Genomic DNA, 24,626 nt, shown 5'->3' with positions numbered 1-24,626 from the left:
ACAGAAATGTGAAAATTAAGTTTAAAATCACAGATATTTAAAAAGTAAGACATAAACCTCAGTTCTGCAAGCTGTTGTGTAAGCAGCCCAATGCCTGCACAGAGCTCCCCTCAACCTCAATGGGACTGCACACACAGGTGTTAGGGTCTGCCCACATGGAACCGCTCACAGAATTAGACCCAGAATCACTAACCACTTTCAGAAATAGGTGAAAATGACTCAACAAGGCAATTATTGCAATGACTGCACGTCTAGCAGCATTATACTGACAAAACAAGATCAAAAGAGGCCACTGTCAGCAACAAACTTATTTTATCAATATTAGCGAAAAGATAAAACTCTCTGAACTTCCCCCAGAAGTGTATTAAAGCTAACAACTGATCCTGCAATTCTTTCAGGGGGGCACTGTGTGGATAAAAGAGTCTACCTGTGTGTAACACATTGCAGGGTTGGGGACTAAGCCAGCAAAAGACAATTATATTCTCAATATGGCAGTATTTAATTTTTCCAAAAATACAGACATCTGCCTCAATATAGACTCATGGTCTAAGTACATTCATTTATGACTTTTCTTCAGTCCTGTTGCTTTTTTTAAAAAAAAGTCTGAAAGACATGTATATTTATGTACTCTCAGGCAGGAAATGAGTTTTGAATTAAGCCATTTTTGAACTGGATGTATAATAGAAATGTTAGGGAATAAATTATAGGAAATTGCTAATGATTAAAACATCAAGAGGTTAGGCAAGATAGTTTTACAAGTCAGCTTGCATGCTTTGCAATGGAACTTGCCTCCTGCACCCAAAATTTTCAAAGACTTTAATGGGAGTTTTGGGTGCATAAGGAATACAGGAATGGGCACTACTTATATTTCCCTATGGAATCTTTTGCAAATAGAAGACAGTAGCATAATCATCCTGAACTTTGTTTTTTAGTTTTAAAACCACTCTAGAATGTTAGGAAACTATATGAATTGATCTATAATCTTGAGGACAAGAAGCAAAGAAAATACTGAAAAGTGAAAGGGGAAAGGGGAAGATACTCCACACACAACTTGTACCATAAAGTTCAACCTTTAAATAAGACAGACGCCACTTCAAGGTCAGAGTTGACCTGGTCTTGAATATTTTTACTATCTTCTTCATTCAATGACTTCACAAACCGAGAACAGACATTCATATCAAATCTATTAGGCAAAATGAATTTCATTCCCATGGCGACACTCTGAGCTGGGCCTTCTTCTGTGGTGGAGTCAAGCTGATGCTCTACTTTAATGTCTGTCATGTGAGACAGACTATAGCTGCTGGTGCACTCTTCCACAATTATCTGTGCCCCAACGTCTAGATTTGTTGAAGATGCCATGATTTCAATCTCAACTATGTAAAATGTTGATTCATGGTTTCCAGTTGGTAGTGGTTTACTAGCATAATTTCCAACCAGTCAAGCAGTCTTTGAAGAGATCTGGACTTCAGAATAACCTACAATTGAACACAAATATTCTTCAAGTTTGAATAAGTCACAACTTCATAATGAAATAAAAATACTTTATTACGACTACTTTTAAAGTTGCTGCAATTATGTTAATATGGATACAAACTTCAGACCAAATCACAAAATCTGTATTAGATTTTATTTAGTTTTTATTCAAACAAAATTCATATTGAAGCAAACAACAATTGTACCTAAATAAGGATTTCAGGATTGGACCTTTTAATTACTAAGATTACAGTCTGCTCAGTGCAAAGAAATAAGACATAACATTGTTGATAACAAAGGATTTTGCTACTCTGACTATCATTAAGCTGTCCCCAGCTATCACATGGAAAATGTGGTTTGAGGAAGCACTGAAAATGTGTAGTCTGAAACTCTGATTTATTACTATGCACCTGCCTGAAACACTCACCCTTTTAGTGGATACTCATCTTGTGAAGAAAGGATTAGGTGCATTTTATGACTCACTGAGGGAGGTGGTTCACTTTTTCCCACATGGACATAAGTGACTCACTAGAGAAAGAGAATCAAGACTGAGCACTAATGAAGTAGGAATCCTAGAATCAGCGACATCTCAGGAGAAGTCTTAACCTGAACTCTGTTAATTTCTGTATTAAAGATATCCGGGGTAGGGGGTGGAAGAGCTTGGTCTTTCTGATTCTATACAGTGCATAAACTTTGCTCTAAAGCAGCTTGAGAAAAGCATCTCCTCCTAGGGCCATATCTTGTAGGCTTCATTTAGAGCTTTGCCTCAGTAAGAACTGTAGGATTTGGGCCTAAGGCTACATACAGAAGGAAATATTTTTTCTTTGATCAGAAAAGAAAATTGCTCACGAAAAATGTACCGTTTCAGTGTTTGGTAGTGGTTGTTTTTTTCTCCCATAGCATGACTGTGTGTCTTGGGTAGAAAACGGATCCTGAGTGTAACCTGCTGGTTTATAGTGAAACTGCAACACAATTATTGGGCCTGATTCTGATCCACTCATGGTTGTTTTACACCATTATAACTCAACTGACTTACAAAAATGTAAATCAAAATTATTTTTTTCTGATATCAGGACCAGACACAATGCTGTTAAACAAAGCTTCTAGATTTCAATAAGCATAATAATTCATTGAACCATGTGAGTTAAGTGACTTTACATCTCACAGGACTGTATCCTAAATCAAAGCCTAAATTGCCATAGACAGGATCCAGTTCGTAAGTTAGCAAGAAACAGTTAGATTGTCCTTTATCGTACTATATGTCACCTTACAGAATCAAGAACTTAACAGAAGTAATATGGCTTAGGTGAAACAAGCGGCCATCCATTTCACTGTACCTAGGAAAACCTTTTCCAGCTAATTTCGCTCTAAAAGAAGTGTGTGTGAGAATTACAATACATTCAGAACTAATTCAAATCTCTAACTTGTGTAGACAAAATCCAGACTATTATTAAACCAGAACAGAGTTCAGGATTCCAGACGTCGTCATCTTTTTTTCTAAATAAATAAATAAATAAATAAAAATAAACTCCAAGTGCTGGATCCTATAAGGAGGAAAAATAATTTATGGGTTAGGGCATAGGACTTGTAGTTAGGAGAGCTAAATTCTATTCCCAGTTCTGTGTTATCTTCGGGAAGTCACTAATGTAAGTCTTCCTGGGCCTGTATAAAATAAGGATGTTTCCCTAACTTGCAGACATGATACAAGACCTAATTTGTTAATGTTTATGAGCTACTAAAAAACTTTCACAATCAGCACTAAAAATGCCTATATGTAAATTAGACTGTGTAGAATTACATGTTTAGTTCCTCCAAATTCAGAGTCTTCTGTAATTCAGTCTTTCAGAGAGAACAAAGATGAGGTAGGAAGGAAAAGGAAGACAACAAGGTGGAAAAAGATTGTAAACATAAGCACAGAGAGCCTAAAATGGCAAGAATTTTTAATAATCATATGTTTTATTTTTATTGTATTTAGAATAAATAAAAGCACCCCTCCCCACATTGAACCCCCTACAATTATAAAAACAAAACTCAATTATGTCAGCTCATCCTTTGTACTAGGCAATTAAATACTAATACCCCCACTGGACAGAACTTTAGTTACTAACTCTCTTCAAAGGTCAAGTGAAACAAGCCCTGAAAGATGGTAAATCCAAGCTATTTCAGATGAGGGCAGAAAGGCAGTCCAGAGTCCTGGGATCCTTGTTATTATTCTAAGGTGGAGTTGGCGTCAGTGCCTCCAATGATTACATCTGCAGCAGTGTATTATGGAGGCAGGCTAGATTTAGGTTATTTATGACTCTCTCTCTCTCTCTATATATATATATAAACCAACACCTTAAAATTTACCTGGAAGTTCACAGATCCTGAGTATAGGAGTCAACTGATCTCTATAGCGTGTCCTGCGTCCTAAGCAAGCAACCACTTTCTACCCCAGTTCCAGCTTCCCACTCAGGGTAAGCGGTGACCTCCTGCAAACCACACTGCAAGACTCCTTAGGCGTGAAGTGACAAAGACACTAGCTAACGGCAGCGTGATCAGTATCCGGAACACAAGTTCTACCCGTTGGGCCACAGCTTCTAAAGCAGCTGTTAATCTAGCAAGAGCCCCACGTTACAAATGCTGGTTGCACTGCAGGCAGTTTCTGGATACAGCGATTGTTACCTTATTACGGCAGCGCCGCTAGCAGAGACTCACCCAACGCTGCCTGGGGCGAACCCTAGGCCCGCTACCGCCCGCTCGCTCGCAGCCACTTTAATACTCGGCCGCGAGCCTGGCGTCCCCGCTATTCGCACGGCGAAGCAGGGGGCGGGGAGGGAGCTCTAGGCGCGAGCCGCGGCAGGTCTCTGGCGTCGGCCTTTCTCACCTGCGGCTCCTAGGTATTATTACCGACGTTGTTGTTGTTGTTGTTTGTTGTTGTTCTCAGTAACGTCACTTCCTCTCTGTTTACAGGCTCCGGAACAATGAAGTTCCTCCCGAGCACGCGGGTCCCGGAAGGACGTTCCCATTCACGTTACCAATAACGCTCGGTGCGATTGGACACGGATGGTGCCCTTTTCTCATTGGGCCCCTCAAGAGGTCATGCGGGTCAGAGACGTGGGTGTGAGAGGCGACGCGCTGCGTAGCGTAGCACTGATGACGCAATTCTTCAGCGACAGGACCAACCTGATGCTTGATGGCAGCCGCCGCGGGACACAACGTGACTTCTGCCTGCTGAGCCGGCACCAGGCTCCTTTGTCCGGAGCTTCCCCCGTGACATCCGGTCGGGACAGAGGATCCGGCTCCGAGGTGGGGATCGCGATGAGAGCGAGCAGCGCCCCGCCCCCCGCATGGCCCGGGAAGGAGCCGCGCCGCTCGGCCTGGAGAGTAGCCGGGCCCCGGTCTCTCCCGCCCGCCTCCTGAGGCTGGTGAGCTGCTGGCTCGTTCTGCTCCGGCCGACGCTGCAGCTCCGCTGCTGGAGTAACGAGCCTAGATACCCCCGGCCCGACCGGCGTTGGGCTGCCCCGTCCCATGGCCTGCAGGCGGGGCCTGCTGCCGAGCGACGGGGCTGCTCCTATCCTAGGCACCAGGCGGGATCCCGCTACTGCGCGCACCGCTCCGCAACGGCAACTCCGCAGCTATTGGCTAAGCCGGAGTCCTGCTGCTCTGCCTGGGGAGGGGCTGTCACGGTGTCTGGGGGCGGGGAGGAGGTAGCCGTGTGGCGTGGAAAGCGGGGGTGGGGGAGGGGAGGTATCACAGTGGCTGCGTTGTGCAGGCGCTGACTAGTGAGTCCTTAGTCTGAAATGTATCTACTATCTCTTCAGCAGGGCTCAGGGATACTGACACGTGTCTTTGTGAGGACCGTGGATGGAAGCTAGGGTGAGCGCACGTGTGATCTGATCTGATCGAACTGCAACGCTCTAGATGTAAAAAGAAAAGGAGTACTTGTGGCACCTTAGAGACTAACCAGTTTATTTGAGCATGAGCTTTCGTGAGCTACAGCTCACTTCATCAGATGTTTACTGTGGAAACTGCAGCAGACTTTATATACACACAGAAATCATGAAACAATACCTCCTCCCACCCCACTGTCCTGCTGGTAATAGCTTATCTAAAGTGATCAACAGGTGGGCCATTTCCAGCACAAATCCAGGTTTTCTCACCCTCCACCCCCCCACACAAATTCACTCTCCTGCTGGTGCTAGCCCATCCAAAGTGACAACTCTTTACATAATCAAGTCGGGCTATTTCCTGCATAGATCAAGGTTTTCTCACATCCCCCCCACCCCCATACACACACAAACTCACTCTCCTGCTGGTAATAGCTCATCTAAACTGACCATTCTCCAGGTTTAAATCCAAGTTAAACCAGAACATCTGGGGGGGGGGGGTAGGAAAAAACAAGAGGAAACAGGCTACCTTGCATAATGACTTAGCCACTCCCAGTCTCTATTTAAGCCTAAATTAATAGTATCCAATTTGCAAATGAATTCCAATTCAGCAGTTTCTCGCTGGAGTCTGGATTTGAAGTTTTTTTGTTTTAAGATAGCGACCTTCATGTCTGTGATTGCGTGACCAGAGAGATTGAAGTGTTCTCCGACTGGTTTATGAATGTTATAATTCTTGACATCTGATTTGTGTCCATTTATTCTTTTACGTAGAGACTGTCCAGTTTGACCAATGTACATGGCAAGGTTGCTGTATTAACCTACTGCGTCCCTCCCCACTGTCCCCTTCAGCCTTGGTCCTTGCCCCCAAAACTTAAAATCAGGAGGCTGGATAAGATATTTCAGCACATTCATAATGGAATGTCACTTGCATTTTGAATGATTTCTTAAATACATTCACATTTGTTGTGTTGTTACGGTTCAAATTTAAAATTTATTGTAAACTCTTGTTTTTCAGCTGCACTTGCAATTAAAAAAAGAAGTACCCCTTTTGCTTTACCGAGAGCATAAAAGTAGGGGCTGCACTTGCTGCTTTTGGAACTTCACTGTACGAAATAATGGCTAGTTATAAACCTGTAGTGGTTCAGTCATTTCCCAAGCTTGGTAAGAAAATCACACAAGATACTTTGTATTGGAAGAATTACAAGGTAAGAATGTATAGTTAATATATGGGGCTATAACTTAAATGTTTTATGTAGTATTTTTTGCTTAAAGGTTTTTGTCTTGATTTTATGCAACAGTATAACTTGTGGCCAAAACTTAAAAACAAAAAAGACTTTCCCATCCATTGTTGTAACTGGACTAACTCTATGCACTTAATAGCAAAATAGCTTCAGTAGGGGTGACAACCTATGTTTTTTTTTAAATCAAGTATCCATCTTACTTATGTAATGTGTTTGTCAACACTTCAAGATCCCAGACTGACTTGAATCTCAAATTGCTTCCTATAATATATGCAGTTCACTCTAATAAAATATGGTCCCCTTCATTTATCTTACTGGCAATCATCACAATAAGTTTGTTCTAGTAAGTCTTTTTTAAAATGAAAATGTATACCAGACAATTTAGGTATAATGTACATATCAGCATTTGAAAAGTACATATTTATACAGTATGAGCATGTTTTGCATTTAGGCAAATTCCCTAATAACGAAGAACATCATGCTTAAAACATAAAATTAGAAACAAAAATTTCCTAAAGCAAAAAAAGAAGTAACATTTGGGGAGGGGGGAAAAACTTAAAAAAAAAAAAATACAGCCATGATTTTTTCTGTTCTAATTTATAAGGATTTTGTAATTCAGTTTAGAAACTAGATGATGGTAGAGTATCCATGTCAAGCTTTCATGTTTAAGACTACAGCTAATAAAAATCTTTGGTAACAAGTACATTTCTTTAATTTCACTTCAATTCATTTAGACTCCTGTTCAGATAAAGGAATTTGGTGCAGTGAATAAAATTGACTTCTCTCCAATTTCTCCACATAATTATGCTGTCACAGCCTCTTCAAGGGTAGGTTTTCATAATAAGTCCTATATCTCTTTTCAATTAGTGTTGTATGAGAACGTACTAATTTAAAATTTGTGATTTTTATTAGATCCATATTTATGGTCGGTACTCTCAGGAGCCAATCAAAACATTCTCTCGCTTCAAAGATGCTGCTTATTGTGCTACGTATAGAGATGATGGCAAGCTACTTGTTGCTGGCAGTGAAGAAGGTGTCATTCGGCTATTTGATATCCATGGAAGAACAGCACTGAGACAATATGATGGTCACACTAAGTAAGACAACATGACTTTTTTCATTGTGTATAAGCTTTCTCCTTTGTAAATTTTATGATTGAAATACCATGGAATACTTTGTGAAGGCCAAGACACTAACAGGGTTCAAAAAAGAGCTAGATAAGTTTATTACCCTAAATTTTAGATGCCAATTAAAATTAGCCTACGATAGTGTTTCTAATTTAACGAAAGGGAAACAAGGTTGTGGCCCACACTAAAGGAATTGCCAGGATGTTACCAGGCAGCTTGTCTCTGACCCGCAGAGTGCTCCCCAGAGCAAGCTCGTCTTGCTAACCCTTGAAAGGATACGGTTTCAGCCTTCCATTCAAGGATGGACACGCAAGCAGAAATTCTTAGAAAACAAAAGAATTAATTATTTATTTAAAAGAAATAAGTGGTTACAATATGTTTAATAAAGCAAGAAAGCATAGAGGATACTAAAATGCAATAGAATTACATTTAAAGAATCATATAATTAAAGCAGCACACCAATATAAAGGACACAGATTATAGTTCTAGGTGTGATATAGGAGTATTCCAAATAATGTGATTACATTTAAATGATGTTACAATTTGATATTACCATTCTGCAAGCGGGGGCCAACCAGTCACAGAATGGAATGGGGTGGATGTCACTCAAACGCAGGCATCCGGCTTTGACAACCATACCCAGGCACTCCTTAACAAGAAATAATAAAATTAGACTAACATTCACACCAAAATCCCTTACAACTTTTGTATAGAATTACTAGGCTCCTACCCTATTTGAATCTTCCCTTTATAGGCAAAAGAATTTGTAATTGTCCGTGACGGAGGGGTGGGTGGTGTTAATGCTTGTTCTAAGAAGAAAGTCAGTATAGCCCGTATTTTGTGATCTGTGCTTTTAATATAGGCTTTGAACCACTGAAGGAGTATCTGACTTGCAAGCAGCGGCACTATATCTTCCAGCAGCAGATATTTCATTATTCAGTTTATCGTGTACCACTTCAGATTAAGTGGACATATTTTCCTATAATAACTCTGCACTCAAAGTTTGAAGCACTTGTAGTAATCTTGGACATTGTTCATTCTGGTTTCTAGAGCAGTACATGTAGCGGACTTTCTGTCTGATAAATACCGTATAATCTCTGGTGCTGACGATTATACTTTGAAGTTGTGGGATATTCCAAGTGCAACAGAAATCGTGTCGTACAGCGAGCACACGGATTACGTGAGATGTGGCTGTACAAGTAAACTGAACACAGATCTTTTTGTAACAGGTTTGTTCTGTAAAATACTTGTCTGTCTTGAATTGGTCTCATATAAGGAACTCAAAAAAGTAGTTTCTTCTTGGTCTGGGTTCCACATCTTAAATGGCACTAATTCTCTCTCTTTCCTCTCCCCTGGGATTCTCCTGCCTTTCATGTGTCATCTTTCCTTGATTTTTCTGTTTAAAATCTTGATTGTTTTCGCATTTATCTTTACAGGATGACTCTTGTTCCCACAGTAGGACAGTGGGCTTGCCTCTTATGCCAGGTTTTTTTGTTTTTTACCATGTTTCATCGTGAGTAGAACAGTACTCTAGTCCTTTAAGGTTAATGATTCTGCTAAAATACTGATTAGACTATTTCTTTGAGTTCTTAAGAATAAGTAAGGAAGCATTCTACTTACCTAATACATCAATGCAATTGAAATTTTTTGCAAAGTCTTTAGGAAAAGATGGCACCAGTGAACATGGCTTGTGTGGTCTAAAAGTTTCAAAACTGGAATAAATGCAGTTTAAGTAGCTATTAGAACCAACTACTGAGTTTCCTGATATTTTCATCATAATCTAGATTAAATACCATGCACGCTTACAGCACGATACAACTGATAACTCTTAACCGTAACTTTACGTTAGTTGTGTTCTGTGTATCAAACCACTGGTTGGACTATAGTAATGGTTCATTACGCTTGAAAGCTGACATTCCAAGTTTGTACATGGTATAAAACATTGACTTCTAGCTCTAGTGGTTCTTGTGATAATTGCTGCTAGATTCATATGAATTCAAGGGTGGGTAGGAAGAAAAGTGATCTGAATGACATGGTTTGGAAGGTCCAGTGTCTTAGTAGGACTAAAGGTGAGATTCTTATACCATCTAAAAGATGAAAATTCACTTATGTAAGATACTGGCTAAGTGCTTTTCTGCTGGTCAGCAGTTCCTATGGACTTTGGTTTGAGACTGAACATTTCATCTTAAATGTGTGTGTGTGGGGGGGGGGGTTTGGTTCTTGAACTGTTTTGGGTTCTTAAATTAAAACTGTTCACTGGGGTATTTTTCAGGTTCATACGATCACACTGTGAAAGTATTTGATGTACGGACAGAAAAAAGTGTTATGACTGTAGAGCATGGACAGCCTGTGGAGAGTGTTCTTCTCTTCCCTTCTGGGGGTCTTCTAGTGTCTGCAGGTATTTGAACAGAATGAAATTTCTTTCCTTCTCCCCCTTAACCCACTCTGTGGCTGCAAGTTATTGCATTTGTCATTGCTGAGACTGAAACACCAAGGCTGCATGCTTCAACTGCGTTATGAATTAATAATGTATTGAACTCTTGATTGTCATGCAGCTAGCCATAAGTGGCCTGGTACCAGCTGTCTCCGAGATCCCACTGTAGTAGTGAATTTGCTGTCTGTCCCAAGAGCTAAACTCAAGGAGTAGGTAGCAGGACATTCTCAGGAGAGGGTCTGCTCCCACTTGCTGTTAATCAAAACTAAAAAAGAAGCCTTTAGGACTGGAAACTGACTCTCATTGGCATAGTGCCATATTGTGCAAGGGTGGAGGAATGGGATAAATTGTTTCATGGGGCAAAGATTATTCTTGAAAGATGTGACTTTTTCCACCCCTGATCTGAAGAGCTAGAATCTTCATCTCTTTCAGGGTCTTTTTCCCCCACATTGCTTGAACACAAACAGAAGATCCCCCAACTCCAAACTGAGCCTCCATAATATTCTTATAGAGCAGGGGTTGGCAACCTTTCAGAAGTGGTGTGCCGAGTCTTCATTTATTCACTTTAATTTAAGATTTCGCGTGCCAGTAATACATTTTAATGTTTTTTAGAGGGTCTCTCTCTATAAGTCTATATATTGCTGTATGTAGAGTAAACAAGGTTTTCAAAATGTTTAAGCAGCTTCATTTAAAATGCTGATCTTATGCCACCGCCCCGCTCAGCCTGCTGCCAGCCTTGGTTCCTGTTCACATAGGATGGCCGCAGGCTGAGCGGGGCCTACGGCCGGGACCCTGGCTGGCAAGGGACTGGCAGCCAGAACCCCAGACCAGCAGTGGGCTGAGCGGCTCAGCCTGCTGCCACTCAGCCCGCTGCCAGTCTGGGGTTCCGTCTGCTGGCCCTGCTCAGCCCGCTGCCGGTCTGGGATCCCGGCCCTGCTCACATAGAATGGGAACCTAGCTTCTCCCTGGTTCTAGCCCATTCTCTTCCTCTCTCTCTCTGCACTGAGCTGAGAGTGGGAGTGCACTGAACACAGGGCTGGGGGTGAAGGAGCAGGCTGGGGGATGGGGTGTAGGGTCTGGTCAGGAGCTAGAATGAGGGAGGGGGCTCAGGGTTGGGGCAGGAAGTTTGGGTGTGGAGTGCTTACCTGGGCAGCTCCCATTTGGTGTGAAGGGTGCAGGTGGAATGTGAGGGGAGGGGGGGGGGTGCAGGAGCTCCAGTTTGGTCCTCAGGGTGGGGGTGGGAATGTGGGGGGTGCAGGAGTCAGGGCATGAGGTGTGGGGGGGCTGGGTATGTGTGCGGGGGTGCAGGAGTCAGGGCATGGGGTGTGGGGGGAGTGTAGGGGTCAGGGCAGGAGGCTGGAGGGTATGGGCTAGGGTCGGGGGGGTGCTCACAGCCCTCTTCCCAGAGTGGCTTATGCTAGGGGGCTGGCAGGGATATGCCCCATCCCCACGGCCCCGTCCCCACCTCTTCTCCGCCTCCTCCCCGGAGTAGCCAGTGTGTTGCAGCTCTGCTTCTCCCCCTCCTGCGCAAGGGCCATCAGCTGATCGGCGGCAGGGAGGGAGAGGAGGAGGGGCAGGAACCCAGCACGCTGGCGGAAGAGGCGGGGGAGGGGAGACCTTGCCTGCCCTGCAGCAGCAGCTGGCAGGACCAAGCTTTTTCACCCTGTCCCCGCGGGGGGCGGGGCAGAGAAGGATGGGCTGGGGCGGGCAGGATTTTTAATGGCACACTGCTGCCTGCCGGGGTCCCGGCCGCCAGCCCCACTCAGCCCACTGCCAGTCGAGACTAGGGTTCGGCGGCGGGCTGAGCAGGGCCAGAGGCTGGGACCCGGCAGGCAGCAGCATGCCATTAAAAATCAGCTTGCGTGCCATCTTTGGCATGCATGCCATAGGTTGCCGACCCCTGTTATAGAGGGAAGTTACAAGTTTTCTCCTTTTTAACATCTCTAATAGACCGTGATTGACACCCACAGCTGCTATAACCTGAGTGATACAATATTTTTCCTCCCAGTTGCTTCTAGAGGAAGTTCATGTCTCCTGTAGAGTATAAACTCAAATTGTTCAACAGCCATAATCGTAAGTGGACGAGGGTGGAGGCAGTAAACTTAGTGTTAAAAGGAAACCATGACTTTTTGCTAGTTTGTTCTTTTGTGTTCTTAACTTGAAAACTTATGCAAAGAAGCTTGAACGTGTGCATGTCAAAACTGCTTTGAATGTGTTTCCTGTTTATAGGAGGCCGGTATGTTAAAGTCTGGGACATTCTAAGAGGAGGGCAATTACTAGTATCACTGAAAAATCACCATAAAACTGTAACCTGTTTGTGCCTCAGTAGCTCTGGGCAAAGGCTGCTCTCAGGATCATTAGACAGGTTAGTGTCTTTCACTATGATCTAACTTTTTAGGGGTTTTGTTATTTTTAAATTTGGGAAAAACACATTGTAGTTATGACTGCTATAGATCAAGGCAGGAGACTTAGGAAAACGCCAGACTAAAGTAATAAAAGCAATATTTTCCATAATAACACTTCAGTTACTGGTGCAAGTAATTTTGAAACACATTCTGGGGCCTTGTTCTACTTTTAATTGTGCACTTGTAATTCCCATTAAGTGGCAGATGCATAAATCATTCTGAGGGCCACGCACACAATTGATCCCATTTTAATATGAAAAGATAGCAACATTTACTAGTGCCTCTGATTTCAGTCTAGGTCAGAGTTGAGCCTTACATCAAAAATGGCAACCTCCACTCCACTCTTCGTTCACATTAGCAGTTGTTCCCTACCCCCAAAAGTGGCTGCTCTGGTCCTTCCTATCTACTCTTGGTCCCTGGATTTAGTGACAGTTCAGCAGAAGAGCTCAAAGGGAAACTATCTCCTCAACTTTATTCTGAGTATTTCCTTCTAACTCACTAGCAAGAGCGGTCCAAACAGGCAGAAGGAAGTACCTAATGCAAGAAGAGCTTAAAAAGATAAAAGGTTCAGATGATTGAGCCATTGTTTCTGGCTTTTCCTTTGGTGCCTAGGGAAGGCAATAGTACGCTGACACTCCGTTCATGTTTGGAAGATTATTTGAAAACTAGAAATTGAAATATTATTTTAAATGAACGTTAGTTTCCGCAGAATCTGCACATCATAGACCACGTAAATATATCGTGTAGGCCAGGTCTGGACCATGAGCCAAATGTTTGAACCACTACCATATGGTACAGCAAGTGTGAGAATTTGAGAGTATGAAATCTTTCTACAGGCAAGAGATCTGAAGAGACTAGTAAAAGCAGAATCTGTTGTACAATGAAGGAACTTTTATGTAAAATTTGTTGAAATCTCTGTAGACAAGTCTGTAACATTTGTAAGAGGTGAAATTCCTGTAAAATATCTAGACTGAGACACGGAAATGTAAAGTTGTAAGTAAGTTGCTCTTCTGTGCAGGCATGTGAAGGTTTACAGTACAACCTCCTACAAAGTAGTCCACAGCTTTGGTTATGCAGCGTCTATTCTGAGTCTTGCATTGGCTGTAAGTATATTATTAAAATTATTTTTTTTTAGGCTCTTTGGGAACTGGTGTATTTAAAAAAAATTGTAAGTGGCCTACATAACTCACTTTAGCTTTTGTTGTAATTTCTAAATGTCAGAGGGATTCTGTGTGTGCGAGGATCACTGAATGAATTCTACACCTACAAATATTACCTGGAGACTTTGAGTATTACACATTAGGCTGCCATAGCAGTCCATTGGCTTAACATGCTGTCCTGCAGCTGAGTCTGGCACTTGTCTTAGCATTGTACTCTTGAGCTGGGAGTGTCTCAAGAGCAGTGTGCTCCCCCAAGGAGTGAGTGATTGGAAAGGGAATGTTGCTGTGTTCTGATCTTCACTTTATAAAGAAGGCTGTACTGGGAAGCCTTCTACAGCTCCAGCTGAAAGTGGACCAGTTGTTGGAGCTAGTTAGCAGCTGTGGGGTTGTGAGGGGACCTGCACCAGGAGCCTTTTAGACATGGACCTAATCAAATAATTCACCTGCCGATACCTTCCTCACTCTCCATACAGGCTTCCCCTGTGCTGAAGGGTTAAGGATAGAGACATTAGAAACTAGTTTCCATAGGAGGAGCTATGGAAAAACAACCTCCTGGAAGGAATTGCAGGGCCTGGCTTTGCTTTTCTCTGTCTGCCTGACAGCTCACTCCTACTGCAGGCAGGGGCTGCTCTCCTGTCAGAACTTCTGCAGAGGAGGAAGGGAATGAGCTGCTTGGCAAGCTACCCCTTTACATTCCCTGCCTGAGAGTCAAGGGAAGAGCCAAATTCTCTGCTTGGTGGGGCTGAGAAGGCTGGGCAGACACAGCTCCCGTCTCCCACCCCAGTGGTAGTTCAGAGGGCCACCCTGATAGCTGGTAGAGAATCTGGCATCAATTGACTACCTCTTCTCCCTTCCCATAACGCGCACACCTTTCCTCCCTCCCACCCCCTTTCTCTGGCTCTTCTGGGGGTCTGCTTGTCTTGGCCCCTCACAGCCATCTCTTGGTGTGTCAGGGAGTCCTAGGGGGTCTGTGGTATTTAAATAAATCTGAGCCCAAAGAGTCAAAGGTGTTAACACTACCCTGTAACTGTACAAGATTAACCGTTTTAAACAAAGGTCAAGGTTCAGAGTATAGAGACCTCAGCCTGTTTAGTACCATGGCAAACATAAGAACTACCATACTGCGTCAGATCAATGGTCTGTCAAGTCCAGTATCCTGTCTTCCATCAGTGGTCATTACCAGAGCTTCAGGGTGAGTGTACAGAACAGGGCAATTTTGGAGATATCCACCCCGTCTTCCCTTCTTGGCTTCTGGCAATCAGAGATTTAGGTTTGCCCTGAGCATGGGGTTACATTCCTGACTATCTTAGCTAATAGCCAGTGATGGACCTATTCTCCATGAACTAATTTAGTTCTTTTTTGAATCCACTTATACTTTCAGCCTTCACAACATTCACTGGCAATGAGTTACACAGGTTACCTGTATTGTGTGAAGTGCTTCCTCTTGTTTGTATTAAACCTGCTGCCTATTAATGTCATCAGGTGACCCCTGGGTTGTTTTTTTTTTGTATTGTGGGAAAGGGTAAATAACATTTCTCTATTTTTTTTCCACACCATTCATAATTTTGTAGACCTCTATCATATTCCCCCATAAACATTGCTTTATTAAGACGCCCTAATCTTTAGTCTCTCCTCTGGAAATTGTTCCATGCCCTTGATCGTCTTTTTCCCCCTTCTCTGAGCCTTTTCCAATTCTGATGTCTTTTTTGAGATGGTGCAGGCACAATTGGATACAAAATTCAAGGTGTGGGTATACCATGGATTGATATAGTGGCATTATGGTATATTATCTTATTTTCTGCCCATTTCCTAATAATTCCTAACATAGTTAGCCTTTTCGACTCCATGCACAGCAGCAGCTGAAATTTTCTGAGAACTATCCACAATGATTCCAAGATCTATCTTGAGTGGTAACAGCTAATTTAGAAACCATCATTGTGTGTGTAGTTGGGATTATCTTTTTCTACTGTGTGTTACTTTGCACTTTTTAATGTTGAATTTCATTTGTCATTTTGTTGCCCAGTCACCCAACAAAGATCCCCTTGTATTTTTTCCACAGTCCACTTTGGTCTTAACTAACTTGAATAATTCTGTATCATCTGCAGATTTTGCTACTTCACAGTTTACTCCTTCTCTAGATCTTTAATGAATATGTTGAACAGCGCTGGTCCCAGTACAGACCCCTGAGGGACGCTGCTATTTACCTCTCTGCATTGTGAAAACTGAACATTTATTCCTACTCTGTTTCCTGCCTTGTAACAAGTTACTGATTCACAAGAGGAACTTCCCTGTTATCCCATGACTACTTAGTTTCCTTAAGAGCCTTTGGTGAGGGACCTTGTCAAAGGATTTCATATAGTCCAGGTACAGCAGGACCTGGTTTATCCAGTGTAATTGGGATTGGTGCCAGATTGGATAATCAAAAATTTAGATAAACCAGAGAATGAGAGTGCAATGCTACGGTGCCATCTAGCAGCCACAGGAGTGATCATCCTCTTCTGGATCTGTGTGTGCTGGTTGTCTGATTAACACAGACAGATGGATAATGGAGGGTCGGATGAACAGGGTTCTACTGTACACTATATCCTCTTGATCACTGTTATCCACATACTGTTGATACCCTCAAAGAATTCTAATAGATCAGTGAGGCATGATTTCCCTTGACAAAAGCCATGTTGACTCTTCCTCTAACAAATCATGTTCATCTATGTATCTGAATTATGTTCTTTACTATGGTTTCTACCAGTTTGCCTGATAGTGAAGTTAGACGCACTGGCCTGCAATTGCCAGGATTGACGCTGGAGACTTTTAAAAAAATCAGCGTTACATTAGCTCACTTACAGTCATCTGGTACAGAGGTTTTTTTGTTTTTTCAGCAGTAGGTTACATACTGTAGTTAGTAGGTATCCATATTTGAGTTCCTTCAGAACTTTTTGGTGACTATCATCTGGTCCCCATGAGTTATTACTGTTTAATTTTGTCAGTTTGTTCTAAAACTTCTTCTATTGACACATCAGTGTGGGACAGTACTTAAGATTTGTTACCCAAATCAGAGCTGTTTTTTTTGGGCATCTCCCCTGCATCCTTCTGCAAAAAATTCATTTAACTTCTCTGCAAAGTCCTTCTCTTCCTCGAATGCGCCTTTAGCACCTCTGTCATCTAGTGGTCCCCCTGCCTCTTCGGCAGGTTACCTGCTTCCGATGTACTTTCAAAAACATTAAGACATTTTTGAGTTGTTTCTCAAGTTCTTTCTTAAATCTTGTCTTAGAGAAAAGGAATATTGGTTAGTCTCTTATTCGGTCAAGAATCTGTTGTCTTGCTGGGGAAGAAGGGGTTCATTCTGTTCCGTCTTGTTTGGGAATTATAGATGCTTTCTTGCTTTCAACAAAATGGACACACAATTGGGAGAAGAGGTAGGATACTAAAGATGGCTGAAATACAGCTTTTGTTGACATTCTCAAGATAGAGGGTGGCTAGTCAGTCACTGATGGGTGCTTTGGACTGGCAGATCAGCCATGACAGCTGTTACTGTGGACCCTGGCTCAAGTGCTTGGTCAGAAACCTCATCTGGTTGTTTGATGAGGCCTCTCTACTTGACGGTCTTGCTCAGGCCAAGCAGAGATGCATGGGCCATTTTATCTCATGCTGGTGCCTTGCAGTCCAGTTGATTTCAGGAACAGGTGAAACACTAGGAGAGGGGACAGGAGGAAGATAAGGGGGCAGGGGGCACAGAAAGGAACATATGAGAGAGGAGAAAACAGAAGGAATTCACATGTATCAGGCTGGGGTCCTCACTGGTGCAGTGGTGATGGTCAGGTGTCACCAGTGGTGTGTCCATGTCTGGATGTCACCATAAAAAAATCCCGCAGCAGCTGTTGTAGTGGTTGGTAGTCTTCCCCCCCTCCCAAGTCTCCAAAAAGGGGTGATGGGCTGAATAGCCCATCTTCTCATTGCTTTGTCCACCAATTAGGCCTAATTTCTGGTCCCACGCTTCTCATGCCTTCCAAATCTAATCTTAATACAGTCTTCGGGTGGTATTAGCAGATCTTTGTTTAAATTAATTCTTTCTGTCTTTTTCTTCTTTCTTAAAGAGTTGTAACAGATAACTGACAATTTGTGAATGTTTTCCCACTTTCCTCCAGATAAGCTTACAATTGGAGTACGATTCTTAGGCCCCAATTATTACCAAAGGAGATATTTTGAATATCAACAGGAGATAGGGTTTATTCCTCTCCTCAAGCTTTCTTTTAGAGATTGAGAAAGCTAGTTCATTGTTGGGCTACTGGCCCTGACAGTTCTTTACAAAGTGAAGAACGTTGGGGTGGGATGAGAGTTAGGAGGAAACCATCCTGTAGCTCTTTCAGGGTCATCAAAACATTTAGTGTTTAAAGCTAGATCTATTTATCTAAATATTAAGTGATAGTCAGAACAACACATATGTGGAAAGCAGTATTTTGAATAACTTTCATTCAGTTTTAAACTCTGCTATCCTAATAATCCCTCATTCATAACAGTTACTCATTACAACTGTTTAATATATCCTCTTATGTATAAACTGGTCTCAAGAATCTGGGTATATGTTGTACATACTATATTTTTAACTTATGTATAAATATTCAAAGTAGTGTTCAAAACCTAGAACAGCAGAGGCTAATGCGTCCAAAAAATTGTGCTTAGATCAGCAGGCCTTAGTACTTGGGGTTTTTTTTAATCAGACCTGTTTCATACAAAATATATTAACAATATTTATATAACCTGAGAACTCTTCCTGCTATGGAAAGCTTCATCACAGCAAAAACATTTTGTTACTAAGTCAATTTCTTCTTCATTTTAGCCTGAAGATGAAACTATAGTTGTAGGTATGACCAATGGGGTACTAAATGTTAGACACAGAAAACACGAAGAAAGCAGAGAACGTTTTCCGAAGAAGAAACTGCCAGGATACAGAACCTTTGTAAAAGGAAGAAACTACATGCCAAAGCAGGTATGGGGGAGAGGAAGAAAAGTGTGTGGGGGGGTGTGTGGTAGCTGCATTCTGTATAACTCTCCAAAATAAAAATTGCTCTTTTAAAAAAAAAAAAAATCTATCCACCTAATATTAGTACAAAGGGTTTTAAAGAGAATAATCTAACTAGCTGTGCTGACCACTGTATTTTTAACATGACTTTCCAAATACACTTTTTTTTTTTCCCCCTGAAAACTTTCCCAGAACTCTGATAAGAACAGAAGGCACCTGCTGTGGCAAATTGCAGCATCTGGAAAAACAATATAAAGAAATTGAGAAGCAGCGTTAATGCTAACAAAACACTTCTAAAAAAAAAAAAAAAAAATTAAACATGTTTGCTCTATCCTGAACTGTCCTTTCAATTCTAGGAGGATTTCTTTGTCAGTAAACCTGTGAGAAGTCACTTGAAAAAGTATGATAAACTACTAAAAAGCTTCCAGGTATCCAAGGCTCTTGATGTAGTACTTGAGGTAAGGCCATTACTGCTTTGCGTGTCAATACGCAGTGCATTCATTTGAAATTTATATTTACGGTACATATTATGAAATAATATAACTATGAGACAGTGCTAGAAAGGGAAGAAATCTCTTTGTGTACATAGACCTGCTTATGCCTATGTAGATTTCATTTCATGTTGAAGATGAGCACTGATACTAAACTCTTTACATACACTTAGGCCCGTAACAGGACACCAGAAATTACAGTTGCAGTCATGCGGGAGCTAAATCGCAGAGGAACACTGAAAAATGCACTTGCGGGACGAGATGAAAGACAACTTAGCATCCTCCTGGCTTTCTTGATAAGGTATCACTCACCTAAATTACCTCTGACTAGGCTATTTCATAAGGCAGATGTTTCTTGTTGCCAGCTTTTGCCACACTTACCTGCAGACCCCTCTTTCAAGACCATTGGAGTGAAACCCTGGCCCCACTAAAGTCAACAGAAATTTTGCCCCAACCTCAGTGGAGGCACGAGTTTCGACTTTACCCCTACCATTCACAATTACTTTGTGTTCTTAATAGACTTGTTCTTAATAGACTTGTGCTTATATGGTAACTACACTGCCTTTCATTTTATAAAATGCATGTTGATCAAGTTTGCTGCTCTGTCTCTTTAGAGGAAGTCTGAAACCCACCAAAAAGAGGATGAAGTTTCTTTAAACTTGCCACCTTGCCCCTTTGCCTGAAACCCTCCCACTCCACCTTAATGAGTCTTGTTGTCTGAAGTTTGTGTTTTATCTTCCTTTATTTAAAAAGAATATTGCCACCTTTCGAAGCCCCAGTGCTTTCCCCACTGAGGGGTTGCCACGTGTGACTTCCTGATTATCCCATCCCTGGGACGTCTTTTATCCCTTCTTGTGAATGAAAAGTTGTCTAGTTAAAATTTTGTGTGGAAAGTTGTACATAAGTATAGGAAAACTGTTTTATGGATACTGGTGGTATGGGAATAAATGGCTAGTATCTTAATTTTAAGAATTGCTCTGTCTCTGCAGGTATGTGGTTGAGCCAAGATTTGCCCCTATGCTGATAAAAGTTGCAGAAATGATTATTGGTAAGTACTATACCAAAAGGAAACTCCTAGTATTACAAGCTAAGCTTATGCTGTTCCAAAGAGTAAAGTTCTACATTTTGCCTAGACACCCAGCGTGGAATTTAAAACTGATATAATAAAAAAACAGTGGTCAAAGTAGAGATCAGAAAATTCCAAGCTTTATTTTTTCTTGCCAGATGATTGATCAGACTACACACTTCACTTTGATTAATGCTCACTATAAAAAAGAGCATCCGTCCCAGGCTCTGAGTGCCCTTGGCACTATTCTTATGTAGTTGTGTGGTATGACTAGCTTCCCCAACTTCTCCCAGTACATAATCCCACAAGTAGTAAACATGTAAACAAAATTTAAGCCCCCTTCAGGCTTACTAGCTTGAAAGTTACTATAAGACTATATCAATAACTTTTCAGAAGGCCATTAAAATATTCTCCATCTTGCCACAAAGCAAAAGTTAACAGAAATAACTATATATTTAAAAAGTAAAATATATGCTTATAAAATATGAATCAAGTGAAATGGATATCCACACATAGACTAACTTAAGTAACTTTCCTTCCTCCAGATATATATCTCCCAGTGGTTGGACAATCAGCAGTCGTTGATAAACAATTCTTAAGACTCCAAGAGATCATAGAAAAAGAAATTGATTACCAGGCGGAACTACTTGAAGTTCTGGGAATGATGGATGCACTGTTTGCTACCATGACAAGGAAAAAGGCCACTTCTCTAGAGGAGAACAAAACTAATGGTATTTTGAGGGTTCTGGAACAAACTACGAGTAACTAACTGTCTAATTCCATACATCATATTTGTGGACAATTCCTTGGATTTGAAATCTGCGAAGCTTTCCCCAGATAACTTTTTTTTTTTCTGTAGCAGCTTTCAAAATACTACTTTTCTTCAGGAAATGGAAACCACTCCTGCAGAATGTGTTTTGAAGAGACTGGATTACTGATGACAGAAAGAATGGACCCTTTCAAGACAAACTTTCCATGTAATTTTTTGACCACCAAGATTTTAAAGTTTTATTCCAAAGCTATTTAACTACTAAAATACATCTTGTGGATCAGTACAAAGTGAGACTTTGTTCCTCTAAATGTGTCTATGAAATTCATTTTATATTGCTCCTTTTTTCTCCTCCTCCGTCCCCCCCCCCCCAAAAAAATGTTTGTTTAACTTTAATATTCATCAATCCTGTAAAAATTGGTATATCACAAATCTCAGGTACTTGGCCACAGGAATAAAACTAAGTATGGCTTTGATATAGCTTGACTGCATTGTGGCGTTTTTTTCATTCCCTTTTCATTTCCCAGTTCAAATCTTTGGTATCTTAATAAAAAGCAATTCTCTGTCTCAGAAAATAGTGGATAATAGTGAAGCATTTTTTAGGGGTACAGGAACAGTCTGAGCTCAGTATCTTTACTGAAATTCTTGCAATGTATTCACTTTTGAAAAGTGAATGCTAACTCATAAGAAAAATCAATTCTAGGCAAAATAGGTTATTTGGATTAAGTTTTTCCCTTAAAGCAACTTAGATTTTTTTTTTTTTAAACTAACTAAATGACTCATCAGTGAGGAAATCCTCAGTTCCAGTTCCAGCATCAATATTAACTTTTGCTCCTTCCCCTCCCACTCTCCCCATATCTGCTGAATCCCTTCACTTGCGCTGTGCAATGTACTTAAATCTGCCTTATTGCATACATGAATTGTTTGTTATAACCTGCACCACCCTTCAAGCTTCTCTCGAGTGTTTGGGAAGGGAATTTTTTGTCTATATTGCAACGAGGCTTCTGGTGGTCAATAGTGCATATATGTAGGTTGTGGTGAGGACACAAGTTGATTTCTAACATGCATCTGCTCTGACCTGGATATGGAAGGTGACTGGGATACAATATGATCTGAAGCCTACAAAGGGTGGTACACGTGATCTCGGTATCTTGGCCCGATGTGGCAGATATAGATATTGGTTGCAGAAATAAAATGAAAAATTCATGTAGATTTTAGCTAAAATCCTGGATATCTTGCAGTTTAGAGCCCTGATTGAATCTCCAGCCTGCATACCCATTACCATGTGCAGGCCAGTGTGTATTTTACTTGTGGACAGTACACAGGGAGAGTGAAGGAGAAAGATTACACTTGATACTGGGACACTGAAAACTTGATTCCTAAGCATTAATTTATTGTATTTTTTTTGTTTTGTTTTTTTTAAACATTCCTGGAAACATAGTCTGAATGGTGACTTCATTTTTTTTATTTGGAATTCAATACATTATAAAATTAATATGTTAAAGTAATTCAGGTTCAATCACCTTTGAGACTTCATGCGAGTTGGAAGGGCTGCTGGCACACAGGTGGTGGGATGTGTAATTTTACTCAGCCCTCTTAGTCCATAAAGTGCTCTTGAAAGTTTGCTCACGTAATCCCTCTGGTGGGTGAATTTGAATGCAATTTTGAGTCACAGAGGGGGATGTTTCTCTTAATAGCCAGGTGTTTTACGGTCTTACTAGGGAAAACATCTTGGAAAGCTGCTTTGGTGATGTCTAGTTTCAATCTCCTGTGTAAAGAAATCTGGGCCTGTGAGGCAGGTATCTGGAACTCCAAGACACACTATTATATGGAGAGCAGAGCCCCAGGAAGAGGAGGTGCAATTAAAATGATGGAATAACCAATAGCCCTGCTTTGGTCATTTAATATGAAAAAAGAATTGGTCATCAGTGGATGTCTTAAAGATGAGCTTGCTAAAGTAAAACAGTGGAGGTAGAGTGTAATTAGAAATATATAATTAAAACAGAAGCATGGCTCTCTTGTACTGCTAATGATATTTGAGATCTTAATTTTAGGAAGATTACTTAAATAACCTTGCAGGCTTTTGATTGAATTTTTCACTGGTACAAGATTGTACGATCCTAAGATTCATGTCATCTTGCTTGAGAGGAGTTTCTCACTAATGGTAAGTCAGGTGGGCATTGCTATTCTGACACAACAGCACTTCCAGAAACTGGGAGTATCTGGGTTGTAATCAGGTTCACTGCCCCGTACGGCATCAAGTTTCAGCTGGCTGCGCGTGTCTAATGTGATGGCTGCACCCACAGCTCCTACTACTTAACAGGATTGTGTTCATGCTATTCTGAAAATTACCTCAAGTCTTCTGTAGTTAGCAGGATTTTTTTTAATACATTTGTGTTTTTCTCTCAGCATCTGTAAAGATCAGGGTTATTTGTTACCAATAGGGCTTCTGTAATTTGTTTTCTAATTTTAGCATTCTAATAGGAGAGACTATCAAACTGAACAAATGACTGAAACAGATATCGACCAGTAAATGTCTACAATGGTCTGTCTTTATGTATGCTAGCATATGCTTTTTTTAAAGCACTAATGCATTGTTGATTGCAAATGTAAGAGAAGATACTTAAAGAGAAGCTAAGATTCTCATATACCATTAATCCTCCTGAAGTGCATGTACTAAAGACTAATATTGTATGCCTAACAATCTAGTAATCCACAAATATTAGAATGCAGTAGGATGGCTTTACGTTGCTATAAGAACACTAACCATGTGTGTAGCCTCTTGAATGTAGCTTTCTGTGTGTATGTATGGGGCTTTTCTCACCCTAAAGGGGGCAAGAGGAAGAAACCTTTCATGTACACGCTCCCTAGACCAGCAGGTCACTTTGGTATTACCAGGTTGGTACGTCTTTGAAATGCACAATTAATACACTTTCACCAATCCAGTTATACAAAATGTGCATCTACCTGATTTAGGAAGGCTTTTGATGGGATGTGTTCTGCAGTTGCCTCTTTCAAATAGCTTTTGCATCTTATACCTTTGGTCCTCCCAAACATGGATAATGTGGAAGAATGACAGAAGAGCGGCTACCAAGTCCCTTCTCATGCACCCAAAAATGATGCTGGGTTGTGGGTAAAGTGTTAAAACTTGTCTCTTCCCTTTCCTTTGTCACTTGAAATGCAGGGGAGGAAGGAGCGGGTGGGGCTGTTCTCTTCTCCGCCCCACCCCCAAGTTTACTAAAGAAAGCATTCCTCAATGAGAACTCTGACCTCACTTCAGTGGACGCTTTTTTGTGGCGCAATATGATTAAAGCTTTTATTGCCACTAAGTGTTCTAAAATTCTCTAGGGCCAGCACCTTTTGAATATCAACTGTCGTCCTTTGAATGCTGTTATGTTGGACTATACTACCTTTAATCATATTACTAAAGCTACTTAAAATGGGGAAGTTGTAATAACTTAGACTGTAAATAAATCTATTTTTCCCCATAACATTGCTAGTAGGCTATTTGGAAGACTACAAAAATAAGAAACAACTGAAAGACTTCAAATCCCATTCAAAAGAACTATCACAA

General features: G+C 41.3%; 2 protein-coding genes across 12 annotated transcripts in view; one reads left to right on the top strand and one right to left on the bottom strand.

The window, feature by feature from the left end:
- The window catches only part of ANKRA2 (ankyrin repeat family A member 2), a 51,505-nt gene extending 46,665 nt beyond the window's left edge, over positions 1–4,840 (bottom strand). For 2 of the 10 annotated variants that reach the window (XR_012158922.1, XM_073344286.1), the window contains exons 1-2: positions 4,138–4,826; positions 1,071–1,475 (exon numbers count right to left, since the gene is read on the bottom strand). Coding sequence is in view for 7 of the 10 variants with exons in the window: in XM_073344286.1 (XP_073200387.1) it covers positions 1,071–1,359 (289 nt within the window). In the remaining 3 variants the exon portion in view is untranslated. Of the gene's footprint in view, positions 1–1,057; positions 1,476–1,900; positions 2,002–4,137 lie in introns of those variants that run through there. The other 8 variants (XM_073344284.1, XM_073344285.1, XR_012158921.1 and 5 more) reach the window with 8 other exon arrangements.
- On the top strand, positions 4,586–21,538 carry UTP15 (UTP15 small subunit processome component). Of its 2 annotated transcripts, none has more exons than XM_073344279.1 (13): positions 4,586–4,761; positions 6,358–6,547; positions 7,318–7,410; positions 7,496–7,680; positions 8,761–8,939; positions 9,983–10,108; positions 12,374–12,509; positions 13,568–13,652; positions 18,544–18,693; positions 19,083–19,184; positions 19,391–19,518; positions 20,207–20,265; positions 20,829–21,538. In XM_073344279.1, the coding sequence occupies exons 2-13, from the start codon at positions 6,458–6,460 to the stop codon at positions 21,050–21,052; spliced, it is 1,557 nt and encodes a 518-aa protein (XP_073200380.1). In that variant the 5' UTR covers positions 4,586–4,761; positions 6,358–6,457; the 3' UTR covers positions 21,053–21,538. The 2 variants fall into 2 exon arrangements, with proteins under 2 accessions (XP_073200380.1, XP_073200381.1); XM_073344280.1 differs by having other exon boundaries at positions 4,586–4,880.
- The last annotated feature ends 3,088 nt before the right edge of the window (positions 21,539–24,626 follow it).

The sequence above is a fragment of the Lepidochelys kempii genome, chromosome 5 (assembly GCF_965140265.1).
Source record: "Lepidochelys kempii isolate rLepKem1 chromosome 5, rLepKem1.hap2, whole genome shotgun sequence".
Lineage (NCBI taxonomy): Eukaryota > Metazoa > Chordata > Testudines > Cheloniidae > Lepidochelys > Lepidochelys kempii.
The sequence above is the reverse complement of the archived record's forward strand: the minus strand, read 5'-3'. Positions and strand labels throughout refer to the sequence as shown.

Excerpts from the sequence above, each read along its gene's own strand:
- UTP15 (XM_073344279.1), top strand. The coding sequence starts at position 6,458 with ATGGCTAGTTATAAACCTGTAGTGGTTCAGTCATTTCCCAAGCTTGGT. Across the intron at positions 7,681-8,760 it reads CAATATGATGGTCACACTAA|AGCAGTACATGTAGCGGACT; the intron begins GTAAGACAACAT and ends TCTGGTTTCTAG. Across the intron at positions 19,185-19,390 it reads CTCTTGATGTAGTACTTGAG|GCCCGTAACAGGACACCAGA; the intron begins GTAAGGCCATTA and ends ACATACACTTAG.